The sequence below is a fragment of the Mandrillus leucophaeus genome, unplaced genomic scaffold (assembly GCF_000951045.1).
Source record: "Mandrillus leucophaeus isolate KB7577 unplaced genomic scaffold, Mleu.le_1.0 Scaffold193, whole genome shotgun sequence".
NCBI lineage: Eukaryota > Metazoa > Chordata > Mammalia > Primates > Cercopithecidae > Mandrillus > Mandrillus leucophaeus.
The window spans coordinates 2207889-2229382 of record NW_012101954.1 but is presented as its reverse complement, the minus strand read 5'-3'; the positions used below and the strand labels follow the sequence as shown (position 1 = coordinate 2229382).

Genomic DNA, 21494 nt, shown 5'->3' with positions numbered 1-21494 from the left:
TCCCCTGCTTTTGGCCAGGCAGACACACTGGAAAATTAAGACGTGGGGTTAGTGTGTGGAGAGTTTGTGGTGGTATTGTGGAAGCTAAGCCTATTCCTAACGATACCCCGAGACACTTGATCTATTGTATCTCTTATTCTATTAAAGGCTTCTCCATAGCCCCAGTCCCAGGGGCTCCAAACCTCAGCCTCATCTTGAGCTTTGTTGCTTCTCTTTCACTTTTACTTAGGTCAGTTGGGTTGGGGGGCCTCAATAGATGCTGTCTCACTATGTGGCTCTGTCTTTGCCTTTCAACCCCACTGCTTCGCTGGAGGTCAGCTTCTCACTTCAATGCTTTTGGTGGGTTATCCTGCATCCTGCTAAACCTCATGCCCTGCTCACCGGTTGCTCTACCTAAAGCAGAATTCTGAATGTATATTCACTCTCCCATCTGAAGCCCCCATTTGCTCCACACTGGCAACTACTCAGCCAAGTATAATTTCTCCCCTTGAAAATCAAGGCCCTCTATAACTCTTCTAACCCCACACCTTCCCCACACTTGCTTCGTTCTCCTACTGGAGCCACCAGGGGCAGGATATTAGCACTTACTTATCTGTACACCCCAAGCAGCCCCTAGACAGCACCTTGGATGTGGAAGAGTCTCCATGCATATTTGTTTCCACTAATTTAATTTGGTGTAACACGCTGGCAAGCAGTAGGCCCCAGGAACAAGATTCTAGACCAACTCAGGAGCAGAGAGTTTGCCCACAGCCCAGCGAGAAAAGGAGCAGCCAAGACAACTGTAGAAGAATAAAGGAGGATGGACTCAATCATACCAGGAATTCTGCTATGAGTAGATTGTTCAGTTTACTCTGAATTCACTGACCCTTCTCCAGCTCAGTGTCTTCCTCCCCTACTCAACATAAACTTGTCCGTGTGAGCCTTTCATTAACTCACTCGCAACACGCAGGCTGTTGACCCCTGTTCCTCTCTGGCCAGCAACACCCTGGGCTTTGTCATTGGTCAGAACTGCTCCACTTCCATAATCTCGAAGTCAGACAATAAGGCTTTGGCCACAGCCTCCAGTTCTCTTTTGCCATTATTTATTACAACTAGTTTTTACAATTCCTGTATCTTTGTCCTCTCTCCTTTCTCCCATCTCAGCCCTACTTTGATCATCATCCTCAGCTTCTTTGCTCCACTCTCCTGCCATGCTTCTGCTTCTATTCCAGGGTGCTGGGGCCACTCCCAGTGCCCCACTGACCAGTGCCTCTGCAGGCCCTGCCCTGGCCCTTTCTACCAACTCCTTGCCGTTGGTGTGTAAAGCAACAATCTCACATTTATTTCTAGCTCACATTTTAATCTCACATTCATTTCTAGCTCCTGCCCTATTCACGTACACCCAAGTGTCTGGAAAGAGGGTCTTCCCGTGCCCCATCCCACTTACTCACTCTGATCCATGAGGATGGTGCATCAAAGATGGCCCCCTCATTGTCCAGTATGGCAGACACTGGCCACATCTGGCTACTTATGTGACAATGAATAAAAATAAGTAGGCTATAGAAGCCACATTTCAAGTGTGCAACAGTACCTGTGGTACAGACAGAGAACATTTCCATCATCACAGAACGCTCCATTGGACAGTGCTGGTCTACACCACTCCCAACTTGCTCCACATCCTTTCTTCCTGTCTCATAAATAATTCCTCTGTTCACCACATGACCCAAGTCTTTCTTAGGAGTGGGGACTGTGGGTGCCCCTTCCAGTCCTTATGCTTCCACTCAGAGAATAATGCAGTTTCCTCCTTTTATTTCTCAACCCTACCCTCTCCCCATCCTGCGAGCACCATCTCAACACGAGCCTCCGTCATTCACTTCATTACACAGCAACTTCTTCAGCCATGTTCTCATCCCCACATGGCAGACAAGCCCTTTCTAAAATACACAATGGATCCTGTGTATTTTAATATACAATAACTCTCTGGTTAAAGCCCATCAACAACTTTCATTTGCCTCCTGGGTTCAAGGGATTCTTCTGCCTCAGCCTCCTGAGATAAAGGTCAAATGCAGCAACAGGGTAGAAGCCCTTCCTGACCAAGTCCCTCATCCACTACCCTCTCCAGCTCCATCTTCTGCTGTCCCCCTTTTCCCCCCAGTCTGGGCCTTCTGCAGCCCCCAAACATGCTAGGACCTTTGTTCATTCCCAGGCTTTGACCCCTTAAGTCCTTCTCCCTGCTCATCTGTATGACTCTTACTCCTCCAGGGCTGAGCATAGACATCACATCCTGTCCAAACCCACTGCTCCCATCCCGAGGCAAGATTAGGAGTCCCTTCTACATACTCCTGTTACACCTGTGCCAACTTGAATCTTGTCACACTAACCTGTGATATCCCCATTGTATCCTCATTACCCTTGCTAGGCCAGCACAAAAGTTGAGAATGCCACAGGATCTGATGTCTTTGCCGGCCTTTCATTAACAATAATGGTGGTTAATCTTACTGGGTCCTGCAAGAAAGGGAATTAGGCCAAATGCTAAGACTTCTTCGATGAGCTGCTTTTAATTAAAAGATGAAGCTGTGTCATAGTCTTCTAGAGCAGGGTTTTCCAGTCTTTAATTTAAGACTCATAATGGGCAATAAAATCAATAGAGTGGGTCATGACCAACTTTTTTAAAAGCATGTAATAGACTAGAATAGAAAATGTCAGAATGTGTCATACCGATTAGAGTGAGTATTTTTTCATGATTTTTTTTGGTTTCAGCTGTATCTAGCCATAGGCATGTGTGTACTGGGCCATAATGCAAAACTTGTCATCTCTTGCTCTAGATTACAGTTGCAGAAGTTGAAAAACAGTATTCTAGGTAATACCTGGTTGATTATTCCTGGGGCAGACGTACAGATAGTGAAACTGCTTTACAGCAGTGTATGATGATTTTAACAGTATCATATGCCTCATAATGTTCACTTTCACTTTCAACTGTCCTGTAATTTTCATTAACTTTTCAGAAATAGCTTGCAAATTATTTTTCATCTTGTGCTATCAAAAAAATGTTTTGCCAGTTGTGTTGAGTCCTTAGTATCTGTCTAGAGGTGCAGAGATCTCCACAGCAACTCCACAGATTAGAAGGCTGGGCTCTTAGCTTCCCTGGCCAGCCCCAGAGGACTCATAAGGGCAGAGCTGAGGTCACTTACCTGGGGATGGTTCATGGCTTAGAACACAATAGGTTTTCACAATAGGTTGTCAATAAACATTAGCTTCTTGAACAAATGCATATGTGGAATGGCTTTACCATTTGCAGAAATAAGGGTCCCAATGTGCCAGTTTATATTACACATCCACCTATCGATCCACCCCACACTGCCTTGAGAGTAGGGGTGTAATGATGTATGCAGATTGCACCCTCCCACTGATAGGAAAAAATCAGCACGATCATAACTCTGCCTTGGTATTTCTGCATGCTACTACAGCTTCCCAGGAAGGCCCAAATGCTTTACTTTGAATTAGCGCTGAACTTGTTTTAATTGGGGCATCTTCACACCTACAGCACGTCTATTTTCCATGACTTAGACATAAGACAATGCCATTTGAGTTCGCATGTATATACCAAGAAACATGGATTGTTAGTGCTTGAGAGTATTCTGAGGTCTTCTACCAGGCACAGAGGGAATGATCACAGATTGATGGAAAGGTTTTTGCTATAGACAGAGAAGGGAGGTGAGGAGAGACATATGCTATGTATTTGCCGTTCCCCAGGGAGGACCTTAATGGATCTAAAGGTTAATATTTTGCTTTCATATATCGATATATAAAAATCTTATAAAGTAACAGACATTTTGTTCAAAACTTTAAAACAAATTTAGAAAATATAACCTTATTACTCAAAGATAATAGCTGATATATTTTTAATATCTTTTGCAATATTTTCCTATTTTATTACATTACAGACCTCTTTTTTTTCCCTTCCACATATCACATGCCCTTTCTAAGTCTATATTTTTCTTTCCAGAATTTTAAAGGGGAACATAAATCCTACTGCGATTATAGACCATAACTGATTTAACTAATTGCCTACTGTTGGGCTTTTGGGTTGCTGCCAATTTTCCACTTTTACAAACATTTCTATAGCTAGGTATTTGTGCTTATCCACAATTATATACTTGCAATGAGGAATTTTATTTCTACTCTAAAAATACAGGTCATGGTTGTTTTCCTTTCTACATTCAGATGCCATTTAAAGCCCACTGGGGAAGGTGACTGTCCTATTATTCAAGGAAAAAAGTTATCTTGATTTTGGCCTTAACAAAAGAATGCTCATAAAGCAACAGTATGGTATGGCAAGAGAAAGGCAGGCATAGCTGGGAACCAGGCCCAGCTTTAGCCCAGCCAGTGCACAGGAAGGACCTTGGGTGAACCATGGACTATCTCATCTTCCTTTTGCCTATCTTAAAAATGAGAGGGTTAGGCCTGTCTCTTATACACATCTAGATGTGTATAAGAGACAGGAATCTCATCTTCCTTTTGCCTATCTTAAAAATGAGAGGGTTAGATTTTATTCCTTCTTCCCATACCAAATCTTGAAACGTGGGCCCTATAGCATGAAGGTCACATTTGCCCCATCCCAGATATTCACGGTAAACAAACTCAGTTTGGAAAAATTTAAAGGATGCGAAGTTTCCATTTTCAAGGCATTGTGAGAACGCCTCTCTCTCCCAGCTGGCGGCCCCATAAATGAAGCATTTCACAAGCTGCTCATGGCTTGCTTAATGAAGATGCCAAATTACACCACCAGATTTTTTTTCCCCTTTGGTGCCATCACTTTTCCTCCTTATGCCAATGAGAATTCAGGGTGGCATGAAGATAAGAGTTGGTATAAATAAGAACTTTGTGAGATACAGGCAGTGTCTGAGTTTATCTCTGACTCAAATTTTGAGACTTAACATTTCTTATTTACTAATAATTAAACTTCAAAGAAAAAAGAGACAGACCTAGGAAATGGGATAATTTCACTGATATTTACTCACCTAGTAATAAGCATCCAATTCATTATTGAGGAAATAAAGAGATAATACTTACCCAACAAACGAAGGAGGAGAAAAAGAACTCCCAAAGCGTAAGACTTGAGTTCAGGGCTGACTGTCCTACGTGCAAAGAGATGAAGAGAAAAAGAAAAAAAAAAAAAAACAGATTCTTATCACTCTCCTGTAATTAACAGACCCCAGAGAGTCATTTGCTGCTGTCCATCAGAGCTCTTCTTTAGAAAATTACTAATAGTGCCTTTTTTTTTTTGTCCCTGCCTAAAGTCTGAAAAATAACTGCAACTGTGGTGCCAAGATAAGTTTAGGAATTTAACAGTGTTTTTTAATAACTGGAGCTAACCTTGTCATTCGAAGGACAGAATGCAAATGTGGTCATAAAGCCTACATTTAAAGACATGTTGGTTTTGCTAAGATCAGGAAGCATCTTAAGTTGGTGGGGTACATGTATTGGGGGGGAAAACATCAACTGAGAAAATAATTCCCCGTATGCTTCACAAACAGGCTGAAACCATGAGCACCTTTACCATTCTCTAGTCATTTTGTGAAATCCACCAGGTCAGCATGGTTGGACACCCTGGATGGACCATTTGGGAAATAATCCACTTAGCATGTTTCAGCACTGTGATGGTTAATATTGGGTGTCAACTTGATTGAAGGATGTAAAGTATTGATGTTGGGTGTGTTGGTGAGGGTGTTGCCACAGGAGATTAACATTTGAGTCAGTGGGCTGGGAAAAGTAGACCCAGCCTCAATCTGGGAAGGCACTGTCTAATCAGCTGCCAGCACAGCTAGAATATAAAGCAGGCAGAAAAACATGAAAATACCAGATGGGCCTAGCCTTCCAACCTACATCTTTCTCCCGTGCTGGACCGTTCCTGCCCTCGAACATTGGACTCCTAGTTCTTCAGTTTGGGACCCAGACTGGCTTTCCTTGCTCCTCAGCTGGCCGATGACCTATTGTGGGATGTTGTTGATCATGTGAGTTAATACTTAATAAACATATATCTACATATATCTATATCTCCTATTCTGTCCCTCTAGAAAACCCTGACTAATACAAGCACCTTTTAAATTGGAAAGGTACCTTCATATAATTACAGTTGTTTCAAAGTGATCCAATCTCCCTGGCCTTGGTTTCCTCAGAACAGTCCCTTAGAGTGGTCTTCTATATATTTTCTAGAGCATTTCCAGAGTGTAACATTTTCTGGGATGGGAGAGTAGAAAGAAGTTTGGAAACATTGACCAATTTCAGATAGATGGGTCCACATAGCTGATAACACAGTCTCCTTTGTAATACCTCTTAACTCTTGCAACTGGTATTTCTTCAATGCTTGTCTTCTGTCCTGAGGCCAAAGACTATTTGTGTCTTGTTTATCATCATGACCTCAACCCTAGCACCATGTGTGGTGCCCAGCATGTGCTAAGTGACAGTGTAAGTGGGTGGGTGGGTAGCCCTTTCTTGGCTTCGTGGTGAAGGCATGTGAAGGGGAAGATAGCTGACTGACCACATGCATATGTGCTTCAGGTCATCCTGAGCACCAGTGGCAAAGAACCTTCCTCTTATCTGTTGCCATCATGAGTCCCCAGGGGAGAGGGGGAAGAAATCACACTTCTATGCTCCCTGGAAGGACCTGGCTAGGTGTAGAACCAGTCCAGTGTGGCTGAGCCTTTAGAAACACCCAGGAGCATTTCAGTGTGACTGAGCGACCCATGAGATGCAAGGAGGGCCTAGAAATCAATTCCGTAGAAATAAACGTTAATAACAAAGTTATTAACGTATGGATATCCAGTACACAGAATATTAACCTAGTCCATACACTTGGCTAGAATAATATTCTTAAATGATCTCAGAGGTCATTCATCCAGCCATCCAATGATATCTATCCAACGAGCTACCACTTGGCTTGAGCCTCAGGTGGGCATGTCTTTGGTTTCTTGGCATGACAAACCCAGTGACAATCCAAAAAGGATGTGTCCTCCCCAAATTCACACATTAAAACTTAACCCCTAAGGTAATGGTGGGGCCTTTGAAAGACGATTATTAGGTCATGAAGACTCTTGCTTTTGTGAATACGGCCAGTGCCCTTATAAAGGATGCCCCAGAGAATTACCTCACCCCTTCTAAGTGACGGCATGGCCGCAAGGCACATCTCTGAACCAGAAAGCCAGCCCTCACCAGACAGCACATCTGCTTGCACCTTGATCTTAAATGCCCCAGTTTCCAGAACTGAGAGAAATAAATGCCTGTTGTTTGCAAGCCACTGAGTCTAGGTATTTTGTTATAGCAGCCTGAATGGATGAAGACACTGGAGTTTTTACAATCTTTGCCCCCGTTTCTAAGATTTTCAGGGAAAACACATCTCTTCTCAATTAAAAAGAATACAGTACAGGTAAGTCAACCCAGGGCAGCAGGTCACAACTTTCATTAAGTGATGGGGACGTGACTCTGGCTGATTGAGTTAGACACCTGTAAAACGTTCATGATGAGTCCAGTGTCTCTGAACAGAAACACAGTCGGTACTCTTTAGAATGTGCACGTTACAAAATCCAAGTTCTTCAAAGCTATTATCAGCTCCACGGCTCCGGCTTTTGCACTTTCATTTGAAAGCATTGACTTGAAAGACACATAAATAGAGGCAAATTCTCCTTATCAAGAAAGCACGCTGGTATAATGAGTTAGAATATTTATTACCTGAAATTTGATTTCCTTTCAGCTATCATGTCACTAGGAACAAAGTGAGCAAGGTGCTAAGATCTCCCTTCATATCCTGTTGGGAAACTGGTTCCTATGAGAAGAATAATCCTTCTTGGCTTGAGTTATGAAGAAATGGAGGTCTCTGTGCGAACACTATTGAAAGCTCTGGACAACACTGGGGAGGGAGTCTTCACTCTAAACGTACTAGCTGGGTGACCTTGAGAACACCGCCTAATTACTCTCGGAGCCCAGTGTGGGACCTAAGAGGGGCTGAGCATCAGCTTTTAACCTTGCTTCCAGATGTTCTGAGCACTGTTGTTGGTGGGATGGTCCTGTCTGGCATGACAGTGGGTCCATTCTTCTGGGAGGGGGCAAGGGCTGGTGCACATCTGTGCTCTTGTGCCAGCCTGAGACATCTGTGATGGCAAATCAGACTAGGAAGGTGATGGAATAAAGCTGTGTCTTGGACCTCTCAACATGCACAATGCATAGCGTGTGCTTCCAGCACAGCGTGGAGTTATAAGCCTAGGTCATTTAGGCCATCTGTTGCTGATTAATTTAGAGGGAATCAAATATTTCCAGCAAAGCTCCAAGAGCTGTTTATCAAGCTGAGATTTGGAAGTGATTAAGAATTTCAACAAACTTTCCATGTTTGGTAGTCACCACTAGTGAGTGTCTAGAGGCTGGGTTTTTGCAGAGGAGTCATGGGGCAAGCAAATAAGAGACTAGTCATTTTTCATGCTTCTTGGTGCCTTTAGTGTATGAATATCACAATATAACTTCACGAGAACGTCTAATAATGAAAAATAAACTACTCGTAAGGCAGCCACCTAAAACCTATACATGAGATCAAATGCATATTATACATAATCATCTTCTCTAAATAGTTTTAAATTCAGTAGTTCATTTCATAAACACTTTCACATTCTTAAGAATTTTCATTATTCCATGGAGCTGCAGTGCCATAGTTTAACTCACTATTCCAATTCAGGGTTTTCTGCTATTATAGTTAATGTTGTAATAAAAATCTGTCTGCACTGAACTCTTTCTTTTTTTTTTTTTTGTAGAGAAGTACTTTTTAAAGATAAATGGCAAGGGGCAGGGTTACTGAATAAAAGGGCCTGAATATTTTTATGGCTCTTGACTCACATTGCCATATTGCTTTTTTAAAAGGAGTGATAGCCTTTTCCCATGCCACCAGCAATTTGTGATTTTGTCAGTTTTGATACAGCCTTGTAAGCACTGGGTGTCAATTTTTAAAATTTATTTTTCAAACGTAGTAAGTATAAAATGGCAATTTGCTATTGTACCCTTAATGCTCTGCACATTCAAAAGGCCTTGCTAATGATGTTCTAGGTAACATTAGCACTTGTAAAAATCCTCTTCCTTGGAATTCATAACAAAGATGAGGAAATGTTGTGGCGAAGAGAGAAGCTAAATAAAATAGAGGTGAGGTGCATGGACACCGGGTACTTCCATGCGTTTCATTCCTACTTTTATTTCCAGCCCTTGCTATTGAATCTGTTCACTTAGATAACTGCATCCCAAGAAGGCAAGTCTGTCTTTTTTTTTTTTTTTTTTTTTTTCCTGAGACAGAGTCTTGCTCTGTCTCCCAGGCTGGAGTGCAGTGGCACAACCTCAGCTCACTGCAACTTCCACCTCCTGGGTTCAAGCAATTCTCCTGCCTCAGCCTCCCAAGTAGCTGGGATTACAGGCATGTGCCATCACGAGGTTTCTCCTTGTTGGCCAGACTGGTCTCAAACCCCTGGGCTCAAGCGATCCTCCCACCTCAGCCTCCCAAAGTGCTGGGATTATAGGCGTGAGCCACCACGCCCAGCTGATGAGTCTTTGTGTAGCGGGCCTTCCCCTGATTCAGATGAACGGCAGGCTATGTGTTAGTTCACTTCTGGGTTTCCAGCGCAAATCTAGGTAACTCTGCAAATGATAAAAGTTACTCAGAATATTACTAATGGCTCATCTTTGAGGTATCTCATCTGTCCCCAGGACAGGTCCCCAGAGACAGGTAACAATAGAATTTTGGTTGGCTCTCTCCAACAACCTCTTTGTATAAGAATGGTCACTGCTCACCTGCCATGAGCCATGCTGCACACTAACCCGTCACATCTCTACTGAGTTTGCACACACATGGTCTCAAGTCTCAGTGAGTCCTGCTCCACTGCAGGAGGCAGGCAGGATGGGTCATATCACCCCCAGCTACAGATTCAGAAGCAAGTCTAGGGGGAAGTGCCCACGTTCATATGGCTAAGCAGTGGCAGGGTGGTGGGGGCTGGGCACTGATGCCATTTTCATTTTCCTCCAACAAGGCTGCGTCCTGTAAGGCTCGATGCAGGATCCTTTTCAAAATTGCCTGCAGGTCTATTTCTGGGAGAACATGAAAGTGCTGTCTTCTCCCCCATGCCCTGCCTTCTTCTCTTGGTGGGAGGTCCCTATCAAACATAATTGATTCCCAGCAGCCTAGAGAAGCTGTGCTCCTTGCTGTGGCCCTAGCTCACCTGGCTCTAGAGATTCCTATGTTGTCTGAAGCTCCCGTCCCTGGGAGGTCTGCAGATGAACACTAGGTGGAAAGGAGGAGAGGTGGGGCTGTGCCGATGGCTTACCTGATGAGGATGATGACTGAGGGTGTCTGTGCCATGGCACCGATCAGGCTGCAGATACACATCACACAGAGGAAGGTGAGGAAGGCCTCTTGGCACCCAGGACTAGGGCATTTTCCAGGAACCACGGTCGCATTCTCAGCAGGGACAGTGGTGAGGCACGCACAGCCCGTGAGATTCTGAAAGGGAAGCGTTCAGCCCTTTTATCTGGGGGTATCTCCAGTTTCCAAAGGCAAATCCATCCATCAGCTGAAGCTGTCACAGCCTAATTACGCATTCTGTGGCATTCCATTAATTAGGCCTGAATAAGCGAGTTAGCTTTTTTAAGGAGGCTGCAAAACACACGCAAATAAAGGAATATTTACAGGGAGGAGAGCTGATTTCTCTGTCTCTTGTGTGTTTCATTTCCACTTTCAAGAATCCCTCAGTAAGCTGAACCATAGATAACTGTGTCCCCCCAATACAATTAGAGAGGAAATGGCGCTTCCACAATATGATAAAACATTGCCAAATTAACATTGTAATTACTTGCCAATTTGTCCTCTCTTTTATGCAGTTATAATTACACTGAAGTGTATTAAAAGAAGTAAATCAGGTAACCCGCATATTGTTGCTGGTTGAGTGCCCAACATGGCACTTGGAACAAAGGCTGCACGCTGTTACGCGTGAAGTCACTGCGTCTGCAAGGCCGGGTGAGGGACAACTGATGGAAAGTTCTCTGGAGGCTGAGGAAGCAAAGGGGGCTAAGAGATGCAGAAGCTTGGAGCAGCTCGTGGGGAGCAGAGTTAAAACCCAACGAGACACATTTATTAATATATGATCAGAGAGAAGAAAGAAAAGCGACTGCATTTCATTTGATCTTCCGGGTGGATTCTAGCCCAGCTGCCTGTTCCAGGCAGGGTCCTCTCTCCCGCTCGCTCCAGGAATTTCTGATGGCAAAGGGAGGAGCAGGGACTGGGAGAGGCAGTGCCCAGTGCCAAGCCAATTAAGGTTCCATAATAATAGTGCAGAGGCCTTTAATGAATACAAAGTGAAAACAATCATAAATGATTCATTGCTTTTCCTTCCAGAACTGCTTGGCTTTCAGAGCACATGCCCAGGTAAATCCTCCTGAGGGTCAAACAAATCCCCTCTGGCTTTTACAGTTCTCCTCCTCTGGTCCTCCCCCTCTGCCCACAGAATATAGAGATACGGGTTTTCTGATCCCATTAAGCTATATGGGATGATTTCAGGGGTGTCTGAAAGTGTTCATGTGCCCCAAACCCAACAGGGCCAGTCTGTATAGCTGTGCCCCCAACAGGGGCTTTTATCCATGGGGAAGGAATGATGGGGGCAGGCGTATGCTGGGGCTCCACCCTTCCCCTCAGTGTCTGCCCAGAGCAGGTGCCTTTGTGAAAGTGGCTCAATTAGTGTACCTAGGGGCATTTATTGTAATTCCCAGAAGATCCTGAGGCCCCGCCCCTCTGTCCCTTTTCATGTACCTCTGCCTAGAGACTTTTTAGCTCTTTTTCAAAACCCAGCTCAGATACTGCCTCTCTTCTCAGAACCTCACTGGGCACATCCCAGCCTCCTTCCAAGTCCCACAGGGCCCTTTTCAAGGGTCACTCCACCCCTACTGCAGAGACCTTTACATGCCTCCTAGAGGAGACAGGAACCCTTTGGGACAAGACCTATGTCTTTTGCATTCTTTCCCAAGCATCTTTTCCTAGCACAGAGTTGAGACGTAGATGAAAGTAAGCATACAGCTTTAGAACGCACATGAGCATGAACCTCCCTCATTTTTATTAGGAAGCAAGACTTCTCCCCAACTTTCACTGAAAATGCCACTCCTCCTCTCCCCAGGAGAGGAAACTGCCCACTCCTCCCCAGCATCACAGCCAAACTTTTCTAGCTATTTAGCTCACCACCTGCATTCCTCTTCTCCCACGCTCTCAGCTCACTCCAACTGGCTTCTGTTTCCACACACATGAATCTGGTGGTGCTAAGTTCTTCAGTGGGCTCCATATCCCAGGCCCACCATGCATTTCTCTCTTTCCGGAGCTCTCAGGAGCACCGGCCCCTTGCTGACTACTCATCATTCCCTTATTTGGCTTCAAGGCTCCACTCTCCCTGTTTCCCTGGACCCCTCTGGTCACTCACTTTCCATCTTTGTTGCTGGTACCTTCTCCCCTTTCCCACCTGGTCTGGACTCTCTTCCTTTCTTCATCTGTATTCTTTCCCCAGCTCTCCTTCCTTCATTTTACCATCTCTGCATTGGATCATAGCCTTTCCAAATTTAATCTTTAGCCTGGATCCTTCCCAGATCGACTTGCTATATCCCTTCCTAAGACTCATGAGCATGGTGAGGCATCAAAACTGCCTCCAGGAACGAGTGCCTGTGGTGGATTCTATGCTTTCAGCGTAGCACTACTGTCCCACCTAAGGCTGGGAACTATCTCCCCCAAATTCCCTTTCCTGAAAGGATGGGGGCTGGACAGGAGGGAAACCTGGGACTCAGAAGGCAGGAGTTGTAGGAGACTAGCATATGCCACCTTGCAAAATGCCTCTTTTACATAAAGAATATTTTGAGCTGATTATTTTGAGAAACCACAGACACAGGAAGCACCTCTGACAACAGAAGTTACCGTTGTGTAAGGAAAATTAAATTTACATTTACAAAGGAAATCTCCATTTGTAAGGGTGGTTCCTCTCTGTACCAGAGAGAGGAATGACTGAATCCCTACAGACTATCATCAATCTAGAAGACACTGACTTAAGTTTGCATAACAAATGTTACTCTTGTTTAAAGTGCTGTTTCTGGACATCTCCTCATAACTGGCCTTCCCCGCACCCTTCTTTCTCTGTTTCACTGGACCATGGTATTCAAGTCTGAAGTCAAAGCCACCTCTTTGAGATTCACTCATTTCTCTGGCTATCTCCTGTGTCTACATCATGTATACGTGTTTCTAAACCTTTGTTTTCCTCCTGTTAATCTGTCTTAGGTTACAGGGGTCTGTCCCAACTGGGAACTGTGAAGGGTAAAGAGAAAATTATGTATTCCTCCTCTATAAAGTAAAGCTGAGGCCATTGCTCCCAGAAGGCCACAAGGTCAGGCATGAGGATGGACACACAGACATGCCCGGAACGTGCTGGTCTGTCCCAGCACTCCCCACTTTGCACCGCCTTCTTTTCTGCCTACCCTGCTGACCAGTGGAGGCGCCATGTCCACCTCCAGTGACCTGGCTGCAGCAGGCCATGTGGCTCCCCACATCCCAGAGTGCCCATCAGATCTCCTGAGCAGCCATGCAGCACAGCTTCCTGGGATGTTCCCCTGAGCTCTGACTCACCCACCTGTGCCAGGGGCATCTAGTGAGGAAATGTTGCTTTGCTTCTTCCTCTTACTTCAAAACACTGTTTTCCTGACGGTTACGCAGCCCCAGCCCAAGCTCCAAACTCCTTTCCTTCCACCTCTTACCTTAGTAACAGCACCCTATTGACTATAAAAGTAATGGCAAAAACGGCAATTTTGCACCAACTTAATAGAAACCAGGAAGTAATTCTGAATCCCCCATTCACATACCTACATCAAATTCATCTTCCCCCTGACACTAAAGCTAATGAAGACAGAGACCACTGTGGCTGTATTCCCTAATTTACCCCAGCCATCCAGGACAGGGCTTGGCTCACAACACAGATTTTACACACACACACACACACACACACACACACACACACACACATATATTTATATATTTAATTTATTTATATATGTTGACTGAGTGAATACCTAAGTTCTGTTCATTTTGCCATGTCCTAAATCTGTCTCAAACCCTGCCCTAGTTCAAACCACTTGCAACCATCCTTCTTTGGTTACTGCAGTGGTCTGTGAGGAAAAAGATTTGGGAGTGAAGTTTTTAGAACCATATGGACTCAAAGAGTAGTTAGGCATAAATGAAAAATGGGCCCCTTGTGGGTGGCTATGGTCTTGTTTGCCTAAGTACCCCAGGAATCCCTCAATTCCAGTACCCGCACATCACATTCCTGAGTGTTCCTGAGAGGCTATGCACTTGTAGCACGCAGTCTCTTAGGAATGTGATATGGGCAGTGGAGTTGAGTGAGGCCAGAACCCTCTGAATGTGCCATGTGATCGGTGAGCTTTCTTTGGTTTAACAAGTCATCTGCAATTGCTGCCTGCATCTTGGTCTTATTTTTGCTCATACCTAGGCTATGGCTCACCATAAAGAGGAAATTGGCCTTTCTCTGCCCTAAAAAGTAGAAAATCCCTCCTGAAATGGATCTGTGATCATGGCACTAATGGAATGGGATACAATGAGACATCTTTATCTCAGGCTACAGCTGGCACGGTGCCTGCACAGCCCCATCCGGGTGAGCTAAATGTGTCCATGATGTCTATGTTCATGTTAATGAGGTGAGCAGACAGCAGGGTTAAGCTGCCATAGGATTTGCAGCCGAAACAAAGGGTAGCAGTGCGTGGTTTGAATGTTTGGTGTCCCTTGACCCAAGAATCCATATGTTGAAAAATAATCACCAATGTGATGCTATTACAAGGTGGGGGGTCTTCAGGAGGTGATTAGGTCATGAGGGTGGAGCGCTCATGAATGGGATTAGTGTCCTTATAGAAGAGGCCCCAGAGAACTGCCTTGCCCCTCCCACGACGTGAAGACACAGCTAGAGGGTGCCATCTATGAACAGGAAGCAGGCCTTCATCAGACATCAGATCCATAAGCACTTTAGTCTTGGACTTCCCAGCCTCCACAGCTGCGAGAAATTTGTTGTTTATAAGCCATGCAGTTTTAAGTGTTTTGATATAGCAGCCAAAAGGGGCTAAGATAGCCCCAGGCTGAATGGACAGGAATGGGATGATTTAGGGTTAATGACAGAAGAAAAGCCAGAGACTGGCACAAGACCAATGAAAATGTCTGTTTGTTGGTATCCAAGAGGAAAAGCTGGAAATGGATGGATCTCTCCTAAAGGTTCTAGGCAAATCTGAATGTATTATTCAGATTTAATTTATTCATAGAGAGCTGTGAAAGAGGCTGGGGAGGAGATGCCAGAGTGCTCTGAGCAAGGACTTGGATGGGTTTCCTTTTCCATGTGATGAGTCAATCCACCAGGATGGGTTGGGTGGTCCCAGACATGGGGAGCAGGCTGGGGCAGCCCTGCAACCTCTCCAGCAGGCGATCCAAGGGAAAATGCTGAGGTTGTGGTCAGACGGCAAGGCGTAGGAAATTCCTTTATTGGGGCTTATGTGACATAAGAGCCCAGATTTGTTCAACATTATGCTAAGGGAGCTGGGTGCATAAGGTCGTGAGGCCGTTAAGGAGTAATCTTCTACTGAGATGTCGGAGTGTGGCAGGAGAAATTGCAGATGAGGACTTACGTAGTTTCACCTTTCCCAGAGTGCAGAGAGATGATTTCCACCAATGGGGTTTTCAACTTTGATCCGAAGGGAAAAGGGGAAGTAGGGGATACCCCTTCAGCTGGCAGTAACTGGGCACCTACATGGGAAGTCCTAGACCTGCAAATGCTTTGAGCTCTAAGAAGTTAGAAAAGCTAGATATGAGAGAGCAGTCTAATCTAAGGGGATGATAAAGATTGGTATCCTAATTCTCACCCCAAACCCCAATAGCATAGTTCTATTTGGCCAATTCAAAAAGCAGGTGGATCTTGGAATTGACCTGTAGACTACCATGATCTGAATGAAGTGATATGTCCCCTAATGCTTTCTCTGGCTGTCCCTAAGACAATTAACTAGTAAGAAAGTATACCAGACTTCAGATTAGTTTATGATTGCAGAATTGGCAAATGCCCCCGTTTTCCATCCCCATTTCAAAGGCAAAGCAGTATCTCCCTGGTTTGCCATTCTCTGGGAGAGGTGAATTCTCTGCTTGGCATCCGAACTTGGGGGGTGGTGGGATCTAGCTTTACTGTCAATAAAATGTACCATGACACTTCATGTTAATAATAAGGTGGCCACTGAGCTCCCAGAACAGACCTGACAAGTTTGTTGACCTGGAGGACAGGGGGAACCGGCTTGTCCATTCTACGAGAACATATCCAACAGACAGACCTGCCCAGGCACAAAAGGACATATATACAATATGAGTCACAATGTGGTTTGTCAGAGCCCAAGTTTTGCAGCAGTCTGGATGCTCATTGATAAGAGACTGGTTAAAAACAGACTACTAGGTCCACGCGATGGAAGATTATACAGGCATAAAAAAGGTAGAAGAACATCCCTTATGTACTAATTTAGAAATAACTCCCAGGTAAACTACTAACTGAAAAAGCCAAACAAAATAGTGAGGTCCAAAATAGGGCCTTTTATGTGCACTAAAAAAATCCAGGAGGATGTACAAGAAACCAAGGACAGCAATTGTCTATTTGGCAGGTCGAGGAAGAAGTAAACAGGGGACAGAGGTGAAAGGGAGAGTCCCTCACGTCCTCCTTTTTATACTTTTTGATTTTTGAATCATATAAATGTATTTATTAAAAACTGAAAATGTTATAAAATAAATCAATGAAAGAAGAATAGCACATCACTGAAAATTGTATTTCTGTTCCACCTTCAGTCATTAATTTCAACTGAGAAATGTTTCTATTCACATACAATGATGAGAATAAATAATTACAATAAAGCTAGAGACCACAAAAATAGAAAAATGACTCTCTGGAATCTTGGATTTGTTTTCTATTGATGAAGGAAGCGGTCAGCATGCCATTTTGACAGCCGGTATTACAAGAACAAGATACTCCTCAGCAGTGTTTCAAAATACTGGCAAATAAAGTTGTTTTCTGCTTGTTCTCCCCCCACCCCACCATCAATCCTGATGATCGATTCCTATTAATTGTACAAAGGAAGCAAAGTTCTAGGTGGAAAGATTATTTTTCTAAGAGGATGGTATAGGGATATTTGTATGAAGAGCCTTCTGTGGAAACTTGAAAGGTAGAGGATCACCCCTGGAATACTGTTTTTACTTTTCCTCCTTGAAAGTAGTTACCAGAGAGACATGAAAATTTCTTTTCTTTTTCCTTTTTTAGAGATGAGGTCTTAGTTTGCAGTGCAGTGGCATGATCACAGCTTACTGCAGCCTCAAACTCCTGGGCTCAAGTGAGCCACCTGCCCGACTAATTTTTTTTTTTTTAAATCTTTTCAGAGATGGGGGTCTCACTATGTTGCCCAAGCTGGTCTCAAGTTTGGGGCCTCAAGTGCTCTTCCCCTCCTCAGCTCCTGAGTAGCTGGGATTACAGAGGCATGCCACCATGCCTGGCTCTGACTGTCTCTAGAAATATTCATAAAGGGAGTTTACCAGGGAGTACCACCACAGGCCACGCACTCTTCCTGCTTTTGCCTGTGAGATCTTTGATCTTTTGCACCTGATATCCTAATAGCTGAGATAGCAAAGAACGTGGGACACCACCACAATAAAGTGGGGTGTTTTCCTTGGAATGGCAACATACTTCTCTGTGTCCCAGACACTAAATGGATTTTCTCATGATTCACTGACGTTCCTCAGACATTCTCCTGTCATTTATTACTGTCTTTTTGCAGCTTAGACGCTCTTCATTGGTTCAACCAAAGCTGGTATTTCCAGGCATAACCCTCAGATCTCATCACAAAGGGTGCTAATGGCAACCTACAAGCTCAAGGCAAAGGGGACACTGACAAACTGCAAGAAGAAATATGATCTCTTCTTCCCTTGTGGGGTCACTGGCTGAAGAATAAAGGCCAGGGAGAAAAATTCTGAGATGAAAGCAAGACCTCCTCCCACCTTGCACCCCGGTAACCTGTGGCATGTGAGCCTGAGCACGTCCTGTTAGATCTTAATTCTCTCCTGCTGAGGGGAGAAAGGGGGTTGTTCTTTGGTGAGCAGAAAGGCTCACTCTGCTCCAGCTATCTAACATAGGACACGGTGGGGAGATCACGGAAAGGTGAAAGGTGTGACTACAACTCTGAAGGAACTAGGGGCCCCTCTGTTTCTCCCTCCAGCTTTCTCTCTTCCAACTCCAAACCTGCCTGCACCATGAGGTCCAAACTGTCACACCTCAGCCTGTGCACTCTTCCTGCTGGAATGTCCTTCCATGCCTGGCTACCAAACACCCACTACCCTTCATGATGAACGCCTGGCCCTGCCACGCCTCCCCCTCCAACTCCTGGGCTCAAGTGAGCCACCTGCCCGGCTAGTTTTTTTTTTTTTTTTTTTTTTAATCTTTTCAGAGATGGGGGTCTCATTCCCCCATCCCTCAGTGGGGAACATGCCCACTCCCTCCTTCCACCCCTGCCCCACCCAGAGTCAATTTCTACCCAGCAGGCCTGACATTGCAAGTTCACTGATTTGTCTACATAGCTGCTTCCCTCTTTTAGAACCTAACCACCTAACCTTTAATGTTGGATTTTTTAAATTAAAAAAAATCTGTTCCTCATTGGAAAAGTGATAATCATTTTAGGTAATTTTGAAATAAGCAAAATTTACTTTTTCAGCCCCTAACCTGAAGTATCCATCTATGAATAGCTGGCTATATGTTCTTGCAATATTTTTTATGCAAAGATATGCATATATTTAGATATTTCTTTATCAAAAGGGATTATTATCTATATATTATTTTACAATGTGTTCTTTTCACTTAACTGTATTGTAAGGTAAGGTTAGGTGTTGCTTTGGGTGCTCCCTTGGACATAACTCTATTAATAATACGACATCTCATTTTATAGTAAACATGAGCTCCTTTCTCTAGTACTGGTACTGGTACTAGAGGTGGGGGACCGCTGCTATATGGCACATCTAACTCTCCAGTTGGTTTTTATAGTGGGCAAATATGGTCATGGTGAGAAGAAAAAGACTGAAGGATGAATACTCAGTGTCAGCTTAGATGCTGACCTTTTTCAAGAAAGATACAATTTATAGAACATGCCTCATCCCTTCTATGACAGCAGTGGTTCTTAATTGGGGGCGATGATATCCCTCAAGGGACATTTGGCAATGTCTGGAGACATTTACAGTTGTCGGAACTTGTGGTGGGGAGGGCAGGGGTGGCATCTGGTGGGGAGAGCCCAGGGATGCTGCTAAACACACAGTGCATAGGACAGCGCCTCATGACAATCCATTACCTGGCCCAAAATGTCAATCGTGCCGTGACTGAGAGGCCCTGTATTAGAACAGCGGTTCTCCATCCTGGTTACATATCAAAAACACTTGAGGAGCTTTAAAAAATACTGATACATGGGTCTTACTCCAAAATAAGGGAATCAGAATCATTCTGCTCCAGCTATCTAACATAGGACACGGTGGGGAGATCACGGAAAGGTGAAAGGTATGGGGCTGAGAGTGGGGCTCAGGCCTTATGTTTTAAAAGCTCCCACGTGATCCTAATGTGCAGCCTATATCGAGACCTATCACACTGAACCATGAGCTGCCTGCCTGCGTCCATAATGGAGCTGTCCTCCTCCCTGCCACAGAACCTACTTGGCATTTCGCTGAAACAGGTGCTCAATAAATATTTGTTGCCTGGAATAGGGGGGATAAATTAGTCATCTATCATTAGTACCCTACAAACTGCAGTGCTGGACTCATACTGACTTTCAACATTCTAGTGGTGGCTGATGGAAGTTTTTTTTCCCCTAGTCAATTATTCAGTACATCAGAAGGATACAACTTCCAGCAATAAGTCCGCAGCATACTAACATGCTTCTGTTGGAATAATGACTTCTGAAAGTGAAAGGTACAGAAACAATCTGGACAATACATTCACGCCAAAGGAAACTTACAGAATTAACTCACAATTTTTTTTGGTCACCCTTCCTGGTCATATGCAGTGAGAAGAATTAGAAGTTGTACATTAAATGCAGGCCTGGAAACTTCCACTGCTATCACTCAAGGAGATATAAGAAAAAAAAAAATCCAATCCAGAGCAGGAAGAAAAGCTTACTATCAGGAAACTGCTAACACTAATCAGATTTCCCTATAATCAGAATTATTTGATCAGTGACTTATTTACATCTAATTGAGTTATGGGGAATTTTCACGTCTTGATAGAAACCATAAAGTGGTAAGTGGTGAGCAAGGATCAGGTTTTTAGTATTGAAACTGGCACCTTCTGACCTACCCACCTGCCAACTGCTAAACAAGAGAGTGGTATTACCCCTGGATCCCTGAGGCTCTCGGAGGTCAGTACGGGGCCACCAGCTGGGTGTTGAGAAAGCCTGGGCCCTTTATCCAGAGCCATGGCTGACGGTGAGAATGCAAGGGTCCACAACAGAGCCCCTATCCCTGCAGCTTAATGAGTAAATGAGCCATTAGAACAGGCGAGGTGAGAGCCTTGCTAGGCACGAGCAGAGGCAATAGTGGTTTGCAGGAAGGGCACCAACACAGCCCTGGAGGAAGCAATGAGGTGGAGAAGGCTTCTCAGCAGTGGGGAAGGAGAGATAGCCCTGACAGATAAGACAGCTTCGAAGGGAGAGACTACTGCAGATAAGAGAAACAGCATGTGCAAGGGCCCAGGGGCAGCGAGAACTCCAAGAAGTTCCACTTACCAAGTGGCTCTTTAAGAGATGAGAGGGCCTGTAATCCCAGCACTTTGGGAAGCTGAGACAGGTGGATCACTTGAGGTCAGGAGTTCAAGACCAGCCTGGCCAACGTGGTGAAAAACCCTGTCTCCAACAAAAATGTAAAAAATTAGCCCGGTGTGGTGGTGTGTGCCTATAATCCCAGCTACTTGGGAGGCTGAGGCAGGAGAATCACTTGAACCCGGGAGGCAGAGGTTGTAGTGAGCCGAGGTTGTGCCATTGCACTCCAGCCTGGGTGACAGAGCGAGACCCTGTCTTGAAAAGAGAGAAAAAAAAAAGAAAAAAAGGTGGGAGGAATAGGGAGGTTGAGGCTGGAGAGGCAGCCAGGGCCAGAGAGTAAAGGCCAAATAAATGTCTCAAACGAGAAGTCCATGTTTGAAGAGGTAGAAAAAAGGTGGACATCTTAGGGGAGGTGCAGAGGAAGACGCTATTTTTCCTTTCTTGGTGTCCATGTGTACTTGACATTGGACAGATCCTACATTCAAAAGTCGGATCCCCCACTTCCTACTGCATGGCCTTGGCCAAGTGACTAACCTCATCGGTATTCAGGAAATAAAAAGAACATCTATTTCCCAAGGTTGCTGGGAGGATCAATGAGATAATAT

At 44.6% G+C, this 21494-nt stretch overlaps 1 protein-coding gene across 3 annotated transcripts in view; it reads right to left on the bottom strand.

The window, feature by feature from the left end:
• SLCO3A1 (solute carrier organic anion transporter family, member 3A1) overlaps positions 1–21494 on the bottom strand; it is a 327687-nt gene that overhangs the window by 9289 nt on the left and 296904 nt on the right. For 2 of the 3 annotated variants that reach the window (XM_011978377.1, XM_011978378.1), the window contains 2 exons: positions 10329–10504; positions 5053–5117 (listed from right to left, as the gene is read on the bottom strand). In XM_011978377.1, the coding sequence (XP_011833767.1) occupies positions 5053–5117; positions 10329–10504 (241 nt within the window). Of the gene's footprint in view, positions 1–653; positions 780–2360; positions 2485–5052; positions 5118–10328; positions 10505–21494 lie in introns of those variants that run through there. The other variant, XR_001005914.1, reaches the window with a different exon arrangement.